The sequence below is a fragment of the Zingiber officinale genome, chromosome 2B (assembly GCF_018446385.1).
Source record: "Zingiber officinale cultivar Zhangliang chromosome 2B, Zo_v1.1, whole genome shotgun sequence".
Taxonomy (NCBI): Eukaryota; Viridiplantae; Streptophyta; class Magnoliopsida; order Zingiberales; family Zingiberaceae; genus Zingiber; species Zingiber officinale.
The window spans coordinates 144,368,516-144,388,835 of record NC_055989.1 but is presented as its reverse complement, the minus strand read 5'-3'; the positions used below and the strand labels follow the sequence as shown (position 1 = coordinate 144,388,835).

The window sequence follows — 20,320 nt, the reverse complement described above, 5'->3', positions numbered from 1 at the left end:
TCACCGGTGACCACTGCCTCCGATCGCGATCGGAGGCAGGCGGTCGGAATCCAGACGTGATCGCGCCAGAATCTGGATGCGATGGCGGCGGAATCCTGACGCGATCGTGCCAGAATCCTGACGCGATGGCGCCGGAATCCTGACGCGATGGCACCAAAATCCGGACGCGATGGCGCCTGAATACGGTCGCTTGCCCAACACGGTCGTGATAGCGCTGGATCGCGGCTGGAATCGAGCTGAGAGAAGGAACCCAATCTAGCGCGATCGCGGTCGGATTCCGGACGCTATCCCTGACGGGTTCACCTTGTTGGTGCAATATCCCTAGGTCAAGGTTGACTGAGCTTGAATTGAGTCAAGCTCGAGTCTTAATGTTTGGCTTTCGATGTTTGACAATGCATGTAGACAACACATGAAAATTGCATGTGCAATTGTTCATGTGGTGAGATTGTGAAGGAGAGTCAAGTAGGTCAAGGTTGACTGGATACTTGACTGGAAATCCTAGTGAGTGAAGCTAGGTGAGTCCTGGTGAGTGAAGCCATGCAGATGGAAAGTCCTAACTGGAAGTAAGGCAATGGGAAGTCCTGGTGAGTGAAGTCAGGCAGATGGAAATTCTGGTGAGTGAAGCCAGGTGAAAGACCTAGTGAGTGAAGTTAGGCAGTTGAAAGTCCTGGTGAGTGAAGCCAGACAGAAGGAAAATCCTGGTGAGTGAAGCCAGGTAAAAGACCTAGTGAGTGAAGCTAGATAGTTGAAAATCCTGGTGAGTGAAGCCAGGTGAAAGACCTAGTGAGTGAAGCTAGGCAGTTGGAAGTCCTGGTGAGTGAAGCCAGACACGAGAAAATCCAGATGGATCAAGGCTGATCGGACATCTGGTGTTGGAAAGACCAATTAGGTCAAAGGGATTGACCGGATACTTGGCATGAGGTGGAAAGTCCAAGTAGGTCAAAGGGATTGATCGGATACTTGGCACAAGGAGAAAAGTCCAAGTGGGTCAAAAGGATTGACTGGACACTTGGTGAGCGAGTCCTAGCAGGTCAAGGGTGACCGGATGCTAGGCAAAATGAACCAACAGGTCATGGTTGACCAAATGTTGATTTAGGGGACTTTGACTTGTTTTTGGGCAAAAACAAGAAGCTGGATCGATCGGTAGATCGATTGGGTAAGTCCCTGTGACAAGCTTTCTGTTGGTGCAGCGGAGACCGGCAAGAGGAGGGGGGGGGGGTGAATTGCTCCTGAAAAAATAAATATACCCTCCTCGTACTTTCAACTTAATTAGTGCAATAGTAAAAAAAATAGTAAAATAAAGACACAGGAGAATTAACCTGGTTACAACCAAGGAGGTTGTTAATCCAGAGCAGTAGAAAAAGCGCAGTAAAAAAATCTCCTTTGCTGAAGGCGGAAAAGCCTTTTACACTTTCAAAAGCTCAAAACTATTGCTAGGAAACACTACAGATTGAATGCTTGAGTTGATGTTGAATTCCTAGCTCCAGGGGCCTTTATATATGCCCTGGAAATCTTATCCCGAGAGTCCAAGGCGCCTCCAACAGGGTTTAAGGCGCCTCTAGCTCGATCTGCGGATAAAACTTTATCCGCAGCGTAAACAGTCAAACTGGCCTGCTCAAGGCGCCTTGAACAGGCTTGAAGGCGCCTTCAAGGGCGCCTTCAAGCTTGTTTAAGGCGCCTTCAAGCTACAGTAACTTCTGCTACAGTAATTGTTGATGCAACCTTAGGTCAGGGTTGACCTGGTTGACCCGACTCGAGTTGACCTGACTCGAGGTGTATTTTGATGTTTGACGAGAATAGAAAGGTTGTATCTTGATGTTTGACAAGAATACAAACTTGGGAGATTGTGGGTGCAACCTTTGGTCAAGGTTGACCTGGTTGACCCGACTTGAGTTGACCTGATTCGGGTAAAGTCCAAGTATGGAGACTTGGCACGGAAAAGTCCAAGCAGGGAGCTTGGCACGGGAAAAGTCCAAGTATGGAGACTTGACACGGAAAAGTCCAAGCAGGGAGCTTGGCACGGAAAAGTCCAAGCAGGGAGCTTGGCACGGGAAAAGTCCAAGTATGGAGACTTGACACTGAAAAGTCCAAGCAGGGAGCTTGGCACGAGAAAAGTCCAAAGTATGGAAGCTTGGCATGGGAAGTCGGAGAGGGATCGGCAGCTCGTTCTCCGGACCAGGTCAGAGAGGGCTCGGGAGCTCGTTCTCTGGACCAGACGAAGTCGGAGAGGGCTCGGCAACTCGTTCTCCGAACTAGGTCAGAGAGGGCTCAGGAGCTCGTTCTCTGGACCAGATGACGAAGTCGGAGAGGGCTCGGTAGCTCGTTCTCCGGACTAGGTCAGAGAGGGCTCGGGAGCTCGTTCTCTGGACCGGACGAAGTCGGAGAGGGCTCGCTAGCTCGTTCTCCGGACTAGGTCAGAGAGGGCTCGGGAGCTCGTTCTCTGGACCGGAGGAAGTCGGAGAGGGCTCGGTAGCTCGTTCTCCGGACTAGGTCGGAGAGGGCTCGGGAGCTCGTTCTCTGGACCGAATGAAGTCGGAGAGGGCTCGGTAGCTCGTTCTCCGGACTAAGTCAGAGAGGGCTCGGTAGCTCGTTCTCTGGACCGAACGTGGAAGTCGGAGAGGGCTCGGTAGCTCGTTATCCGGACTAGGTCAGAGAGGGCTTGGTAGCTCGTTCTCTAGACCGAGAAGGCTTTAGGGTTTAGGGCTGGGAAACTCTAAGGCATTGGATCAGTCTGGTGACCGATCCAGTGATACTCTGATTGTCTGGATCGGTCTGGTGACCGATCAGTAACCAAACAGAATGTTTCTGTGGGTTAACTTATCGGTCTGTAGACCGATCAGGAAGCGATGGACTTCAGAGAGCGATAGGAGGGGATCGGTCTGTGGACCGATCCACCTATAGTCTGATCGGTCCACAGACCGATCAGACTTCGAAGCCAACTCTCTGTGAGAGTTGGTTGATCGGTCTGGGGACCGATCAGCCTAGGGCCTGATCGATCCACAGACCGATCAGGAGTCTCCCAGACCGATCAGGTTGGAGCCTGATCGGTCCAGGCCTAGCCGTTGCGACACAACGGCTAGATTTCTGTGTTGCTCTTTGTCTTCTTCACAGGTGCAGCAGGTGCAGAATATACATCGAGGTCGAGGGCCTCTACAGTAACTCTTCTTCTTGTTCCTCACTCTTGCGATCTGAGCTTTGTTGAGCTCTGTGTTTCTGAAGCTTCGTGTGAGCTTCCCTCGGCTGGTTTGCTGATCAGTTGCTGCTGGCATCGTGAAGTTGTTGCTTCATCGAACTCCAGTCGACAAGAAGGCAAGCAAAGTGTTGTTACATTCATATTCCTCTTGTTTTCTTGCTCTATCTTGTACTCCTTTATTGCTGTTGCAAAAGAGTTTGTGGCGAGGTTTCTCCACCCAGAAGGAGTTGTTGTTAGCCGGTTTTCCGGGGTCTCATCCACCGAAGGATTGATAGGCTTCGTCCACCTTACGGACACGCCGAGGAGTAGGAGTATCATCTCCGAACCTTGTTGTATCATCGTGTTTGAGGTTTGATCTTCTCCACTTTCGTTTCTACATTGAATTTCCGTTGCGCTAACCTAAATTGTAGGAAGAAACGATAATTTGAGGTCGGCTATTCACACCCCCCCTCTCTAGCCGCTATCCGAAGGTCCTAACAGTAATTTCCAACTTCTTTTGACTCCTTTTCTTCTTCGCTTTGGCTTCCGAAGCTCCGTTCTTTTGGGTGATTGTGGCCAACCGGAATAGGGCTCACCCGAACCCAATTCCCGGCCTTCTCCTCGAGCAGCCTTCCGTCCCAGCTTAATGTCCCTCGAACGCCGCACACGCTCTTCACGCCCACCGGAGTACTCTTCCGCAGCTCTCTCGTCCTTCGGACGCACCGAGCCCGTCGGCTCCCTTCCCGTGTCATCCTTCTCGCTAGTTGCGTCTTCCGCTCGACTTCCTGTGCTCCTAAGCTCCTGCACACTCAGACACAGGGATCAAGCACAGCAGGACCTAACCAACTTGGTTGATCACATCAAAACTACCACGGGGGCCAACAATCTCCCCCTTTTTGATGTGCATCAACCCAAGTTCAAGTTAGGGTTAAAAATAGACAAAAAAAATAGTAATTTTAAATAAAAATTACTAAACTAACAAGTTAAGAATAATTTTTGCAATTAGTAAAATTGCAACACTTTTTTTTAAAAAAAAATAAATTTTAAGTTTTCTCTAACTCCCCCTAAACTTGTACTTTTCTCTCCCCCATTGATCACAACAAAAATGGGGTCTTAAGAATATTCAAGTGAGATTGAAGGTTTTTGAAAATTTTCTAAGTTAAAAATGAATTTTTGAAAAAAATTGCTAAGTTAAAATAAATTTTCAAAAAAAATTCTAAGTATAAAAAATCCTAAGTAAATATTCAAATGTTCCCAAAAAAAAATTTCTAAGTCAAGTGAATGAACTTTTAGAATTTTCCAGAAGAAAATTTCTAACCCAAAAAATTAAGTTAGAATTTTTAAAAAAAATTCTAAGGAATTTTTGTTTATTTTAACAAATATTTGATAAACTTTCAAAGCATTATTTAATTTTTGTTTAATGCTTTTTCAGAAAGTTAATTAAACATTTTCTTTCAATATTTTAGCTTCCAGGTCGTAGCGAGGCACTAGGCCTTCTTGGTTATTGGAGCAACAACCACTTCCTTAGACAAAGCTTCATAAAGAATTTCAATGTTTAATTTTCTCATTGTAAGCTTTTAATTTTTGAAAAATTAATTAAGCACAGATTTTGGAACCCAATAGAGGTTCCTACCTACAGGGTTATTCAGATACTTAGGGGGTACATAATTTTTGGGTATTCTTCTAAGTTGACCCTGATGGTTTCTAATGTACCAGTTCAATTTTTCATAAACTTTAATTTTTGAATTTGGAAATCTATTTAAACATGTATTATTTCTTAACTTCTCAATTTCTAATTTTAGATTTTTATTTTCATATTTTAAATTTTCATTTTCTTTTTCTAATTGATCTAATTCTTTAGACAAAGCTTTAATAAACTCAAAAGACTATTTAGAGTTTAGGGAACGTACCTTACTTACCTCATCTTGCGATGCTCCCCCTTCATCATTGCTTTCTCCTTCTGATGTTCCTCCCCCTTCATCTATGCTCATTTCTGAGCTGGACGTTTCTTCTAGCTGATGGTTGGCCATCAGTGCTAGTCCCGAGAATTCTTCGACTTCAGAGTTGGAGGACGACGAATCATCCCACGTGGCCTTTAGATTGTGTTTGGGGTCGAGTGGGCTTCTTGCTCCTTTCCTTACTTTTACTCTTCAGTTTTGGACAGTCATCTTTGATATGTCCTTCTTCGTTGCAATTGTAGCAACGAACCACCCTTTTCTTTCGCTGGAGCTTTTTCGACTGCAATCTAAATTTGTTAGAATTTACAAATTTATTAAACCGTCTTACCAATAATGCCGCTTCAGATTCGTCGATCGAAGCTTCGGAATCGGGATCGTCCTTCCTTGCTTGTAGGGCGACGTCGAGGTTTGACTTCACTACTTCTTTAGGCTCTGCAATTCGAGACTCGTGAAGTTCAAAGGTAGAAAACAAACTTTCTAAGGTACTTACCTCAAGGTCCTTAGAGATGTAGTAAGCATCTACTAAGGACGCCCATTCTGGAGTCCTCGGGAAGGCGTTGAGCGCATATCGGATAGAGTCTCGGTTCATTACCGTTTCGCCGAGATTCGTCAGTTGCGTTATCAGCTCCTTGATCCGTGCTTGGAGTTGCGCTACCTTCTCGCCGGTGTTCATTCGGAGATTCGTTAGTTGTGTTCGAAGAATGTCGCGCCTCGCTAGCTTTGCTTTCGAGGTACCTTCGTGGAGTTCTAGGAATTTCTCCCAGAGGTCTTTTGCGGAGTCGTAGCTTCCGATCCGACTTACCTCTTGGGGCGGAAGAACCCTGAGCAAGTGAAACTCAGCTTTTCTGTTGGCCACAAAATCCGCCTGCTCCTTCTTCGTCCATTGGAACTCTTCTTTGTCTTTAGGAGCTGAAAAATCGTATTTCATTGTTAGTAAGATATCGAACTCGGTTTTGAAGAATACCTCCATTTTTCGCTTCCATGTAGCGAAATCTCCGTCGAACTTCGGGGGATGGATGTTCGTGCCGGCCATTGTCTTGATTGTAGTGCTTCAGTTGGCGGTTAGTCCTTCTGAGGCGATCAGGCTCTGATACCACTTGTTGGTGCAGCGGAGACCGGCAAGAGGGGGGGTGAATTGCTCCTGAAAAAATAAATATACCCTCCTCGTACTTTCAACTTAATTAGTGCAATAGTAAAAAAAACAATAAAAGAAAGACACAGGAGAATTAACCTGGTTACAACCAAAGAGGTTGTTAATCCAGGGAAGTAGAAAAAGCGCAGTAAAAAAACTCCTTTGCTGAAGGCGGAGAAGCCTTTTACACTTTCAAAAGCTCAGAACTATTGCTAGGAAACACTACAGATTGAATGCTTGAGTTGATATTGAATTCCTAGCTCCAGGGGCCTTTATATAGGCCCTGGAAATCTTATCCCGAGAGTCCAAGGTGCCTCCAACAGGGTTTAAGGCGTCTCTAACTCGATCTGCGGATAATACTTTATCCGCAGCGCAAACGGTCAAACTGGTCTACTCAAGGCGCCTTGAACAGGCTTGAAGGCGCCTTCAAGGGCGCCTTCAAGCTACAGTAACTTCTGCTACAATAACTTTCTGCTATAGTAATTTCCAGCTTCTTTTGACTCCTTTTCTTCTTCGCTTTGGCTTCCGAAGCTCCGTTCTTTTGGGTGATTGCGGCCAACTGGAATAGGGCTCACCCGAACCCAATTCCCGGCCTTCTCCTCGAGCAGCCTTCCGTCCCGGCTTAACGTCCCTCGAACGCCGCGCACGCTCTTCACGCCCACCGGAGTACTCTTCCGCAGCTCTCTCGTCCTTCGGACGCACCGAGCTCGTCGGCTCCCTTCCCGTGCCGTCCTTCTCGCTAGCTGCGTCTTCCGCTCAATTTCCTGTGCTCCTAAGCTTTTGCACACTCAGACACAGGGATCAAACACAGCAGGACCTAACCAACTTGGTTGATCACATCAAAACTACCACGGGGTCCAACACTTTCTCCCAATCGATCGGTGGATCGATTGGGGAGAAGTGTCGCGGAAACAGAAGAGCTCTGGATCGATCAGCCGATCGATCCAGAGCCCCTAATCGATCGGGCGATCGATTGGGAGGTGCGATTTCGCACGATAAGCCCTGGATCAATCAGGCGATCGATCCAACAATTCCCGAGAGCACAGAGGCGCTCTGGATCGATCGACCGATTGATCCAAAGCCTCCCCGATCGATTGGGAGCAATCCAATCGATCGGGATCCGACCGTTGGCGTCGTATTTAGCTGTTGGCGAGCTGTTCTCTCTGTAGAGAACTCACGACCTTCTTCTCCAGCGAGCACAGATCTTCACAGAGCTTTTTCCATAGAGTTCTCACCGCCAGTTCTTGGAAGTTCTTCTAAGTCAAGAGGCGGATCTACAACAAGAAGAAGAAATCTAGGGTTAGGGTTTTTCTTGTGCTAACTTGTAAGATTTTTGCTTGTATTTTGTTCCCTTTCCCCTTCTTCTTGTAGTGTGAACTTGTAGGGCTTCTTCGCCTTTGGTAGTTACCATAAAGGAGTGTTTTTATTAGTGGAGGGTGTGTGGATCCTTGGATTAGTCACATCTTCTTGAGGTGGATACCAAGTAAATCCTTAGTGTTAGCGTTGTATTTGTTTTCTTTATATTTTTCACTGCATATCTTTGAAGAAACAAGCAACGAAGAGCACGACGAGCGCACCGAGCTATTCACCCCCCTCTAGCTACATAATCTGTCCCAACACACCTCCTAAGCTATAGTGTGGGTGGGTCCAGGCGGCCGGAGGCCGCCGGCGGTGGGCAGATGGCCAGCAGGTGGGTGGATGGCGAACGCGCGAGGAGGCGTGCGGTGAGTTGCTTCGGTTCGGCGAGAACGATGGGCAGGCGGCAGCAGCCGAAATCCATGTCGCGATCCCTGACAGGTTCACCCTCTGGGCTATAGTGTGGGTGGGTCCAAGCGACCGGAGGCCACCGGCGGTGGGCAAATGGCCAGCGGCCGGGCAAGTGGCGAACGCGCGAGGAGGCGTGCGATGAGTTGCTTCGGTTCGACGAGAATGAAGGAAAAAAAAAGATTTTATGAAAAAAAATGACGTGGCGCATGGTACGTACCATTCCATAAATAAAAGTCCGTAGGTTAACATTCCTATATATATATATATATATATATATATATATATATATATAAAAGTTTATTTGATAACAGGCAACAAGTTAAGTTAAGATCATTTTTATTTCTACAAATATTTTAAAAAAATATTTATTATTTCTCTCTCTATATATTTCAACAGAAAAATATAAAAAATTAAATAAAATTTAAAATAACTCCAACATTTTTTTATTTTAAAAATATATTTATTAATATTATTATACCAGCTGAGCTACTGAACTATGGAACATCAAAAGCCAATGATCCGATCTCGAGAGTCGAGCTTTGAGTCATTAAAGTTAAGGCCAGTTTGATGCGATGGTTATAGTGGCCTTTGATGAAAGTAGAAGAGATGCACCCCTTCTCCATATATAAAATAATGATCGGTTTGGTTATTCTTTCTATTTAAGCATGGAAAGAGTCTCGACGAGTTCTTTCACACACATCAAGATCTATTCATAGTAAAAGATGAATATGCTCGCCTTTAACGTCATCGTCAATCTATCCTAAAATCAACACGAAGAAGATAAATCACAGATGACTACTATACCCTATCATATTATGGAAAAAAACTTGATCCAACTATATATGAGATGGTGGATTTCGACCGCATGAATTCAGATCATGCCTAACTTGCTCAACTCATGATATATACGTTATGAAATGAGCTCATACTTGGCCTAGGTCGTGTCATGCCTAACTTGCTCGACTCACAGGTTAAGTCAAGTTTGATAGATCCAACCCGAACTCTATTAGTGCATATCGGAATGAGTTCATACTTGGCCTCGGTCGTGTCATGCCTAACTTGATCGACTCATAGGTTAAGTCAAGTTTGATAAATCCAACTCGAACTCTATTAGTGCAAATCGGACATAGCCCAAACTAGGCCCGATCCGGTTACATCAGAGGGATTACTTAACCCATAGTAGTCAGTCCTAGTAAACACATGCCCACGGATAGCTCAAAGAAAGGATTTATCTTTTCCTCTCAAAGAAGAAACGTCAGAGCTTCCTCTCGTAACTCGTAAGTCTTTCAGATCGCGTCAGGTCAGAGCTTCGATCGTTCTTGTACCCTCCGCCGGTGGCCGATCTTCCGTTAGATGACTCGTCCTTTCCTCGTCTGGCAATTTGATGGTCCTTGAGTAGGGTTTCGAGATCTGTACTCGGTTTCCTCTTCTCCGCCCCACCCCCTCTCCCCGAGATGGAGAGCCAGATGTACTGGAAGGCGAGGCTGTCGTTCAAGAACGCCACCATCGTCGTCTGCTTCCTTAACTTCCTTGCCTTTCTGTTGCTCATGCAAGGATTTTTCGCATCGCCGAAGCGGGGAGCCGACGGCGGCCGCCAGATGGATCCAGGTGGGTATCGAATTCATGATCTTGTTTGCATTTGGGAATTCAAAAATGTCGTAGAAAAATGCAGTTTTCAGAAAAAAAAAATGGATTGCTATTTGTACGAATTTACTCACTGCTTGTCCATTCACTATCATAGGCCGTCTTTTGAACTAGCTAAAGATGAAATAAAAACAAGAGATGGTTCATTGGATTATTATTATATGATGGTTCTGAGGAAAATCTAAAGTTAGTATGATGTTCTTGTAAGTTGTAGCAATCTATTTGATTGTATGTTTATGGATGGGCCTTGATAACATTGGGGGTTTTGAATTGAAGTTGAATTTGGCGAAACTTAATGATATAGTCCTACAGTGACATGAGTAAAGACATGAAGTAAACTAATATTCGGATTCCATAGACCGTGAATACGATACCATAGAATCTTATTCTTAACCACTTCAATTTGAAATGTCGTTTACTCTTGTTTGAGTTGTGATAATTGTAAATGTTTCTTGCCAGAAACTAACTTTGAGGCTGTGTTTCCTTTGATAGATATTAAGGAGGAGAGGGTGAAAAAAAAACAAGAAAAAGATGAAACACAGGCATTTCTTTAGAAAGAAGGGTAGGGAAAGAGAGATGAAACACAGGCATCTCTCTGCCTTTATCTTGTATGCACTTTCAATCTCTCTAACAGAACATATCGTAAATGTTAAATCTATAGCAACTTATGCATGTGATGAGGTTGCATATATTTTTCCAAGTGATTGAGATAGACCCACAGTGAACCAATGTGTGGTATCTTGGTTAGACTTTGTTTAAATTAACTGAGAATATACGAACTTAATAGGATCTAAATTATAAGAGGGGAAAAAAAAAGTAAAATAGGGAACCCTTCTGCACATCAAAGAAACAGTATCAAGAAAGACAGATAGGCATCTTGATTCCTTTACGCTTAACATGCGCTTCATGTTTTACTATAAATCATTAAAATGCATCTATATTAATAGGTTCTCCGAGGTTATTGTAATAGTATATGCTTGGATAGGTATTCCTTTTAGTTGTTTTTATGTTTTTTGATGTTTCAGATTTTAGTCTCAGGACTACTGTAGTTTAACTAGGTTATAGATGGAGAAGTGAGGAAACTTTTTTGCTATTTTGCAGATAATCGTGCGTATTGCATGGTTGTATGCATACATTCTTGTGATTATAGTGTACATGCTTGTCAATTGTGGGACTATTTCATGCATGTAAACTTGTTTTACTTCACAAATTTAATCTGAATAGGTAAGTCATCAAGTGCTGGGGCTCTTCACTTTTCTTTGAAGTAGAAAAGATGTCAGGCACTAAAACAATTCTTCTTTGATTTCTTTTGGTTCACTAGACCTTCCTTTGGTATGTAAAATGAATCTTTGGAACTTCAAAATAATTTATATTGCAGCACAAATACGGTACATTTTGGAGTCTGAAGAGATACGCCGTGCTATGGAGCCATTGGAACTAATCAAGAGGGTATGTACATATAACAAACTTCAGTTTATTGATTGCAGGATATGTGACATAACATGTACATTTTCTCTCAAATGATTAGATTAAGGAAATCGAACAAGAAGCACACACTCAACCAGATCATGAGATCCAGCAAGTTCCAAAGCAGAATGCAGCAGTTGATCTGGCAAAGAGGTTAAGAGACAGGGCAATGAATGATGCCAGCAGTCAGCAAGGTAATTATCTAGGTTTCATCTTTCAATCTGGTTGAAACCCCTTTTTTCTTTTGCACTCCTTTTTTCGCCTATCAAGATAAGAAAAATATAATATTGTGACTTCAACTTGTCATTGTGGAATTCATATAAATTAAGAACTAACCATTGCTTCTTTCCAGTGGTTTCATGGACATGAGCTAGTTTCTTGTGTAGGTAAATATTACTAAAAATGAGTCTTCATGTACCTTAAAAAAGTCACTTTGACGAGTTCCACGGGTGTTATTTTTTCACTATTCTAATCAAGTTCTAACATTTATTTTACTTCAGTTTTCTGTATTTGCAAGTAAAATTATGTTCAATTCAGTTAGCAATCCAATTGCAAATCAACCAAAATAAGGTTATAATTAGTAATATATGGTGAGTTACAGGGTTCATGTAGCCAAACCCAAATATTTTTACATCTCACATTTCCATTCTGACTATTCGGTGCATCTTGATACTTATTCAATGACCTCAGTTCCCTATAAACTTTAGTTTGGTTCACTTGAAAACTCCTGTTGAGCAATGTTGATTTTAGGTTGCTTGAAATATACACCTCTTGATCCACCTACATGGTGACTGAGTCTCAACCGCGCAAACACACACTGACCAGATATCGCCTTTTGTTTTCCTTTCAGCTCTCGAGGAATGGCGGAAGCGTAAGATGGAACGTGCAAGAAAGAGAGAAATCGAGAAAAACATCACAACTGCAAGTTAAAGGTTATTGCATTTTCTGTTGTGTGCATACCATGAAGCCAGCAGTTGCAAAAATCATGAGCTCTGATTACTATCGTCTTAATAACTGTTTACATTATCATCTTCTAATTGTTCATTAATATATTCACCTCTTCCAGTTAATTTTTAAACTCTATCCCAAGCTTAGCCACTATTTATTATTTTTATATCCTTTTTTTAATTATGTATTTCTTTTTAGGAAATAGGATTTTAGAAAACTTGTTAAACGAGTTGATAATACTCACAGCCAGTTCTTGGCAATGCATTTGCTTGCAAGCAATGCCATTGTTTTTTTTTTTTTTTTAAATTCAAGTGTTCGAGATTCATTTAATTAATCTCTTTCTCAATTCGCCTATCAGATAAATCTGGAGCTTATTTTATGCCCACTAAGAGCAAACTTTTCGAATATTCATTCCATTTTAGATTTGAATTTTGATCCTTTTGAATGTTTACACTATACCACATTTGTGTGGGAGTGATCTTATCACTACCTTGTCCCAGTACTTGTTGGATCTCTTGGATGTTTATATTTTTTATAATTTAAAAATATTAATCGAGGAAGAAGATGATTAAAAGAGCAATAATTAAGTTGAATATATTAAATTTAAATATAGATGAAAATATAATAGGATATTAAAAAATGTTACAAATTAAATTAAATTAATTCAATTTAAAATACAATTAATAGAGATAAATTCATTTAAAATGTGCAAATCATGTAAATATATAAAGGGCAAAATTGAAATATCCATATCCACTATAATTAAAACTTAGTTGGCCTTAGTGGTGATTTAGTTGGTAAGTATATGAGATAATAATTATAGTGATAGGAGTCAAAATTTGAGAAGAGAACTCCCTTTCAATGTCTTGGAGTGGACGACCAAGTGATGGTACCATATTATAATTAAAACCTACCTTCTCTAATAAATTCTTGGGGTGAGAATGATGTGAATTGATGAAATGAATGAATCAATTTTTTAATATATATATATATATATATATATATATATATATCAGAAAAAAAAAAATGCTTCCCTGGTGTATTGAATGAATCATGATTGAAGCATGAAGGAACTTAATTCCCACCTACCAAACCCAAACCCTGGTGTGCCTCTGGTCCCCAGCAAACACCTAGCCACCATAGACATGTCGTCTCACTGTGATCGGTCGGTCGATCTCTACTAGCAAAGAGTCAATCTACCTATTCGAACTATTGTCTTTGACCCTATCCGATCGAGTATGCTAATTATTAATTCTGAAAAGTAGATGATCCCCTCCTTCCTCTAATTCACATAGTGGATAAATTTTGTGTATTTAAAACATACTTTTATGACCACTCATAATATTTATTTTTATTGAGATTCGAATTCTAATTTTCTTATTTTTTCCCTCTGTTTCCTTCTCAAAATAATCCTCTGTTTCCTTCTCTCCGTAGCAAGTAATCCTCTATCTCCTTCTCTCTTCGCAATAAGTAAATAAGTAATCCCCTTGTCCGGACCATCTCCTTCCCTCTCCGCAGCAAACAACCCTTCGTCTCGTGCCCTCTCTGTAGCAATTAATGCCCTTCGTTCTTTCCATGAGACAGGATCTCTTGGATCACTTTTTGTGGTCCATGGGATGTGCCACTCATATTTACGGTCGGATTGTGGTCGCGATCCGGCCGCAAATAGTTGCGATCCCTTCCTGGGTTCACTGTCTCTACCAAGTTATAATTTTTATTCGGAGCGGACGACCGAAGGCTGTCTGGAGGACACCCTCACTCTGCGCCCAGTAACCTAGCTACTTATCCACCATTAGAGGCGGAGGTCACTCGCTCCGAACAATAATTAATCCAAGAAAATATCGTAATAATTTACGGTCGAATCATGATCATAATTCGATCATAAATACGAATGATATATCTTCTAGACTATAAAAAAAAAAAAAAAAAAAATCCAGAAACTCTGTGCTCTCTTTCGATCTCCAAAGGAAGCGCACAACATGCAATTCTACTCAAAGATAGTGCTAATTTTTTTTTTCATGTTACAGCGAAAAAGATGCAATGACATGGCGGTCTCTTGAGCCGCCACTATCCCACCAAGCAGCAACGTGTCCAGCCAGGCAATGATGCGGCTGCTCATGACGTGGTCACTCGCGAGGCTACCATTAACCGCAAGGTAGCGACGTGGCAACCTTACGAGTGGCTATTGCCTTGTGCGGGCGGCCACGTCGTTACTTGGTGGGGCAACAACCGCTCGTAAGACTGTCATATCATTTTATTAATTATATTATATTATCGGAACTAATATTGTAGCGCCATGCATACCCGTTGAGCTGGTTTTTGTCCTGTTAGGTTTGAGTAGGCTTGGTAGAAAAACTTAAGCGCTGCTGTGATTTCCACAACGTGATAGAAATATCCTTTCGCTGGCAAGAAGATTAGCTTCGATCATGGGGGTGATGGTGAAAGCTACCAGAACGCCAGGCTTCAACGTCAACTCCTATTAAAGCACAGACGATGACATGAACTAGATCACAAATATTATTTGACTTCTTGAAGATCCAATCTCCTCATAATAATTTTCGGTTTTTTTCCCAAAATATGTTTACATTTTCTTTTTGTGTGCGTATTTACCGACTTCGCTTTCATTTTTGTTTTTCTTTTGTAGTCTCATGATGTGTCACATGGTACCGAGGTAAATGTCTCTCTTATATGTTAGCCATTATTCCAAAGGTTAATAACCGTCCGTGATTTATCTCCTCCGTGTTGACTCTGGGACGGATTGACGGGGGCGCTGGAGGCGAGCGTATTCACCTTTTGTCACCATGATGTGTCACATGGTAGCAAAAAAATGATAGAATTTGTCATCCTAATAGTCCTATATGATCATCCCACAACTATTTATAAAGAGATAAATTAAAAAATTATAATTATCTTAGATAAATATTTAATATTGATAACACAACTCATTTAATATTGATAATGCAACTCATTTGATTCACCAACGTGGTCGTGTTTAAGACTAGGATGCAAATAAATCGAACCTATTTATGAGATGTTTGAATTGGTTCAAAAAATATTTGATTCATATTTGAAATTATCAAATTTAAATCGAACTCGACTTCGAATTCATAATATTTTATTTGATTATTCGTGAAGCCTTCATGAGCTGAACTAAGTTCAAACTCCGATTATTTTTATATAATTTTAATTTAAATAGGTTTAAATTAAAATCTAAATAATTCAAACTAATTATTTCAAATTGAGTTTAAATAAAATTATTTATATTTTTAGCTAATTCAAACTAATTTTTGGTGTACAAGTATTTATTCTTGTAAGTTAATATCGTTAGCCTCATGTATATTTCCCATGTATTTGATAGGGGTAACAAGAAGTTGGGTCGAGCAATGCCTAATAGTAAGCAAGATGCACCGACATATAATGAGTCGCAAGCGCCTGATAATTGTGTGAATGAATGCACCACTTGGGAATGAATGCACCACACCCAAGTTGCGATATAGTAAGTTCTTGTGCACAAGTAACACGGCCGATCGATCACCTTCGGAATGAATAACAACCACTTTAGTAGGCATTTAACATTGAATCCTTGCTAATTGTAGCTCTGATTGTGCTGGGATGCGTAAATCAAACAGTCCGCATTTGTAATGATTGAAACGGCCGAGTGGAGTATTGGCATATTGCTTAAGGGCATCATTTTGGGGTACGAGTCGCAGTAAGATAAGTTAAATAGTGCATAGCCTAAGAATGAAAACGCCCAATGAGTAACGCACCGATGCACCGAACATCAATTTACATCGAGCATATTGTGGCATGCCTACGAGAGGCTGCCTTGTACGCAAACAATCGCTAACTTAACTATACTTGTGGCATAAATGTACCATTTCAAAAGAGTTTTTTAGGGAGTGTAGAATTGCACTTGTTTGGAGCTTCTTGCATCGTTTGCCTAGTTATCATCTACTGAAATGTAACTTTCTTTATCGATGATGAATGGCCACTCGTCCTCTCACACCTCTCGCCAATCACTCACTCGTTCAATATCGTCTACTTGCCCACATGCCATGTCAATACCCGCTCGCTTGCACTCACTGCCCACGAAGGAGAAGAGAACACCATCATTTTGCATCTTGCATTCCCTTGATAAAGCCATGAGGGGTAAATAGACCCTTTGACATCTATTTCATACACCATAAGACAATCTGGTGCACTAAGCTTCCGTCAATCCGTCAATGCGAGTGTGACCCTTCAAGTCACAAGGCAATTATTCTATTTCACACACTATCATACAATTGTGAGTGAATTTCTACATTGAAACCCCTTTAGGAGATTAATCTCGATATGGTATGATCTTGCAACCTCAAAAGGACCTTCATGAACAACTTACCTTCCACAACAGTCCTAGCAGAGAACCCTCTCTATATGCTACAAAAACTTAACAGGTGTGCTATTGATAACTAGACTCTGTATATAGAAACAAATATGAATGTGGGCTCCCCAAAAAATCCCATGCAAACCTACATGATCAAGCAACTACCCTCTTTCACTCCACATTACTTAATTAATTAAATTAAATTAAGACCTAAAGATCCATGGCCCATCTCATGGCTTACAGTGGCCTCTTGTTCCTATTCCCTGCATGATACACACACTTCCAGAAATTCCATACAAAATTTTAATATATTAATATCATAAACATTAATATCATAAACTACAGTAGGATTATTATTCTACCCTCGATTATTATTAATAATAATATTAAATTACTAAAAGATGGTATTATAGTGGTGAAAGAAGAGAGCAATTCTGAAAAGGAGAAGATAGAAAAGAATATTTACCAGTGGATTGCGGCGTTTCCATGGCTGTCTTCTTCTTCCTCTTCTTCTTGTCTGCTTCGCTGCTCCTCGTCTTCGTCACCGGTAGCAAGGTGGCTGCTCTCGCCGGGCGGCGGCATTGTAATTGCTTCTAGCAGTTGAGAGTTCAGGAGGGTTGATGAAGAAGGATGTTTGGTGTTGGAGTAGAGCTGGTCGAGCTTTTGGAAGTAGGGGCAGGTCTTGGAGTGCTCCGGCCGGTTTCTGGCTTTCTCCTTCGTCTTCCGGAAGTACTTGTTGATGTTCTCCCACTTCTCCTTGCACCGCTTCGCGCTCCGTCGGTAGCCCATTGCGGTCATCGCCGCGCTCACCTCCTCCCACAGCGGGGCCTTCAGCCCGGGCTCCTGGAACCGGGCCTCCAGCTCTGTTCGCACGCCGATCAAAACCTCCACCTCGGCCTTGGGCCACCGGCTTGTGTTCAACGTCGCCGAGTCTTTGGGCGCCTGGTTGCCGCCGGCGCAGTAAGTGTCGGTGGCGTCGCGATTTGGCATTTGGATGGCGTTGAATTCCTCCGCGATGGAGAGTTGGGGGTTGGATGGGAGGTGGAGACGCTGGCCGGTCATCTTCTCGATGAAGGAGATGATCGCCGCCTCGCGGGAGGCAGCGAGGGCCCGCTCCTGGGATCGCGCCGCCGCCTCGCGGCTGGTGTTGGCGGCGTCTTGCTTCCGCCAGGCGTCCTCGCGGCCGGCGCGCTCCTGCTCCCGCCGCTCCATCACCTCCAGGAACTTCCGGTGGAGGCCCTCCTGGTGTTCCATCAGCTGCTTTACCAGGCTCTCGAAGAAGGCCGCCATCGCGCTCAGCTGCTGCAACCGCCGCTTCCTCCTACTCCTCCTCCTCCTCCGCCCCGTGGAGGGCGAAGACTTAACCGTTTCAGTCGCCTCTTCTCCAGCCGACGTCTCCCCGACGGCCGCATCCTGCGGCGGCGTCATGGCCGCGGCGTTTAAGACAGGGGGGATCGTCTCCTCACCGGTGAGAGCAGATCCAGAGCCAGTCTGGCCGACGTTGGCACTGCTTCCGGGCTTGTAGATGGCCTCCAGTTCACTGAAGATCTTGTAATTGCTGCCGCCGGCGACCTCCACGCGCTCGGAATCCGTCACTTCTTTTCTCTTCTTGGAGAAATTGTTGCTGCCGCCGGTCGCCGCCTCCTTATCCTTGCACCTCTTGTTGTTCCTGTCGATGTAGTCGATGTCGAGCGGCCTCCTGAAAAAGTGGATCTTTTTCGCTCATTAATTTCTTCCAAATCATTCGAATCTTCTCTTTTTAGTCGTTCTTTTCATCTACTTTTCTCATTTTCGCAATCATCAGCAGAGTTTTTAATTGCAAATTTTTCTCGTGAGCAAATCCACAAACAGATAATAGGCATCGCGAATGATTTACCAAGGAAGTTCTTCAATGGCGGAGTCGTCTTCTCTCTGCCAATGATGCGGGCGGTTCCCCGATACATCGTCGCCTCGCAACATGCTGCCATCGTCAACATTGATTCTCTCACGACTTCCTCCGTCGACGGCGAGCTTAAAGCTCATCGCGGACGCGAGGAACGGCGGAAGGCCGCCGCTGGCCGCCGAGTTGTCGGGGCAGGACTCCTGATCCATGGCCGCGCCGCCGAGTTGGTGTTCCGGGATGAATCGCCGTGGCTCCGCGAGGTACTGTTGCTGGTGCGTGGGAGGCGGGTGGAAGAGGTGGAAGTACTGGTGGTGCGGAGGCGGGGCCTGGTGGAGGAGCTGTTGGGTGATGGGTATGGAGTTGAAGTGGGAGAAAGGCGGCGGCATCTGCGGCGGTTGCTGAGGTTGGTACTTAAGAGGGTGGTGCGCGTGGCCGCCATCGGCAGGAGTGGTGTTGGCGGATGCGGCTGCGGCGGAGGAGATAGCGAAGAGAGAGGAATTGTCGACCATGAATTGCTGGATCTCGGAGACGCCGCCATAGCCACCGCCAGATTGCATCTCCTTCGCTCTTCTCCTCCTTCTTCTTCGCTGCTTCTTCGCCGGGCGGTAGTTGGTATAAGAGTAAGTCGGTGTAGTAGATCGAAACAAAAGGGTTAAAGAAATCGGCGCTCGGGAATGACGTCAGTGGGGAGAAGCAAGTGCCGTGCACGTGCCAGGCATGCGTACGGACGAAGGGTGGAATAGTCATTTCAGGCGTCTAGGAGGGTTTTCCTTCCTAGGAATGAGAAAAAAAACCCGATCTATTAATTCCGGTCCGGTTCGAGCACTAATCAAATTAATTTATTTTGAATCCAAAGTCCAGTTTGAACTATCTTGTCGACAAAAACAGCCCTGAGTAAAATTAGGGCCGAACAATTAGTTTAAAATTAGGGATGCCAAAATTAGACTTCATCCGATGACTTGACTTGAATCGATTTGAAAAATAATAAGTTTAGATGAGAGATTTTTAGATTCGGTTCATATTCGGGATGAGATATTTTTTAGTTAAAAATTTTTTAGTCGGATTCGGATTGATCCAGTTGACAATGAATTTAGAGTTTAATGGATTTTTAAGATTAAAATAAATTTTATTTTAAAAATTAAATTATTTTTATGTATATATTAATATCAATGTTGAAGTATTAAAGAATAATTATTATAGAAAAAAATAATTTTAAAAAGTCATTTTAAATAGAAATATTCGAGTTGGGTTCAGATTAATGGGGTTTAGGTTTGAATTTAAGAGTTTCAGATTAAATTTGAGTTCAGGTCTAATTCAGATTGAGATTTAAAAATTAAATTTTCAATCCGACTTGAAATCATCCCGACCTGTCTATTCGAATTGACACTCTCATTCAAAATAAAACCAATTCAATCAAAATTAAATCAATCAATTTTTTTAACTAAATTTTTTTAATAAAATCAAATAAACAGGATTCATAAAATATCAATTAATTTATATTTTTACCTAATTAATCAAACTTTATATGATTAATCATATGACACGACCTTGTCTCCTCATCAAAATCAAAATAAATTATCTAAAATAATTTATATTTATTTTTTAAAAAATGAATTTTTAAAATAATCAAACTAAAATTTTAAATTCTACCGGTTAATTTGATTTAATATATTCTCAATTTAAAACACGAGACGTTGCTAGACAAGAAATCGCTTATATTTTGGATTTATCTTAAGGGTCCGTAAAAATTTTCCATATGACTAAACAAATGAGAACGTACGAACTGAATACTAGATTATTAAAAAATATTATAAAATGTCATGGATGCCGGAATCATACATCTTTACATAAAATAATATAATTAAATTGAGATATATAAATAGATCCCAAACTCCATAAACGATGAGGATTATATTAAAATATAAACAAATATTATATATGAATTCACTAATTTATTATTTAACATTCATACATAGTATGATAAAAA

At 42.4% G+C, this 20,320-nt stretch overlaps 2 protein-coding genes across 2 annotated transcripts; one reads left to right on the top strand and one right to left on the bottom strand.

Annotated features, from left to right (window-relative positions):
• Positions 1-9,234: 9,234 nt before the first annotated feature.
• Positions 9,235-12,210, top strand: LOC122047593. The gene is made up of 4 exons (XM_042608970.1): positions 9,235-9,637; positions 11,052-11,122; positions 11,202-11,334; positions 11,991-12,210. The coding sequence occupies exons 1-4, from the start codon at positions 9,484-9,486 to the stop codon at positions 12,068-12,070; spliced, it is 438 nt and encodes a 145-aa protein (XP_042464904.1). The 5' UTR covers positions 9,235-9,483; the 3' UTR covers positions 12,071-12,210.
• Positions 12,211-16,371: 4,161 nt separating this feature from the next.
• Positions 16,372-18,981, bottom strand: LOC122047592 (trihelix transcription factor DF1-like). Its single transcript, XM_042608969.1, has 2 exons — positions 18,328-18,981; positions 16,372-18,150 (listed from the first exon to the last, which is right to left on the bottom strand). The coding sequence occupies exons 1-2, from the start codon at positions 18,888-18,890 to the stop codon at positions 16,914-16,916; spliced, it is 1,800 nt and encodes a 599-aa protein (XP_042464903.1). The 5' UTR covers positions 18,891-18,981; the 3' UTR covers positions 16,372-16,913.
• Positions 18,982-20,320: the final 1,339 nt, after the last annotated feature.

Bases quoted from the DNA above. Each gene is read 5' to 3' on its own strand.
- LOC122047593 (XM_042608970.1), top strand. From the start codon at position 9,484: ATGGAGAGCCAGATGTACTGGAAGGCGAGGCTGTCGTTCAAGAACGCC. The intron at 11,123-11,201 runs GTATGTACATAT...TCAAATGATTAG, and splicing joins CATTGGAACTAATCAAGAGG to ATTAAGGAAATCGAACAAGA. The intron at 11,335-11,990 runs GTAATTATCTAG...TTTTCCTTTCAG, and splicing joins TGATGCCAGCAGTCAGCAAG to CTCTCGAGGAATGGCGGAAG.
- LOC122047592 (XM_042608969.1), bottom strand. From the start codon at position 18,890: ATGCAATCTGGCGGTGGCTATGGCGGCGTCTCCGAGATCCAGCAATTC. The intron at 18,151-18,327 runs GTAAATCATTCG...CCACTTTTTCAG, and splicing joins GCCATTGAAGAACTTCCTTG to GAGGCCGCTCGACATCGACT.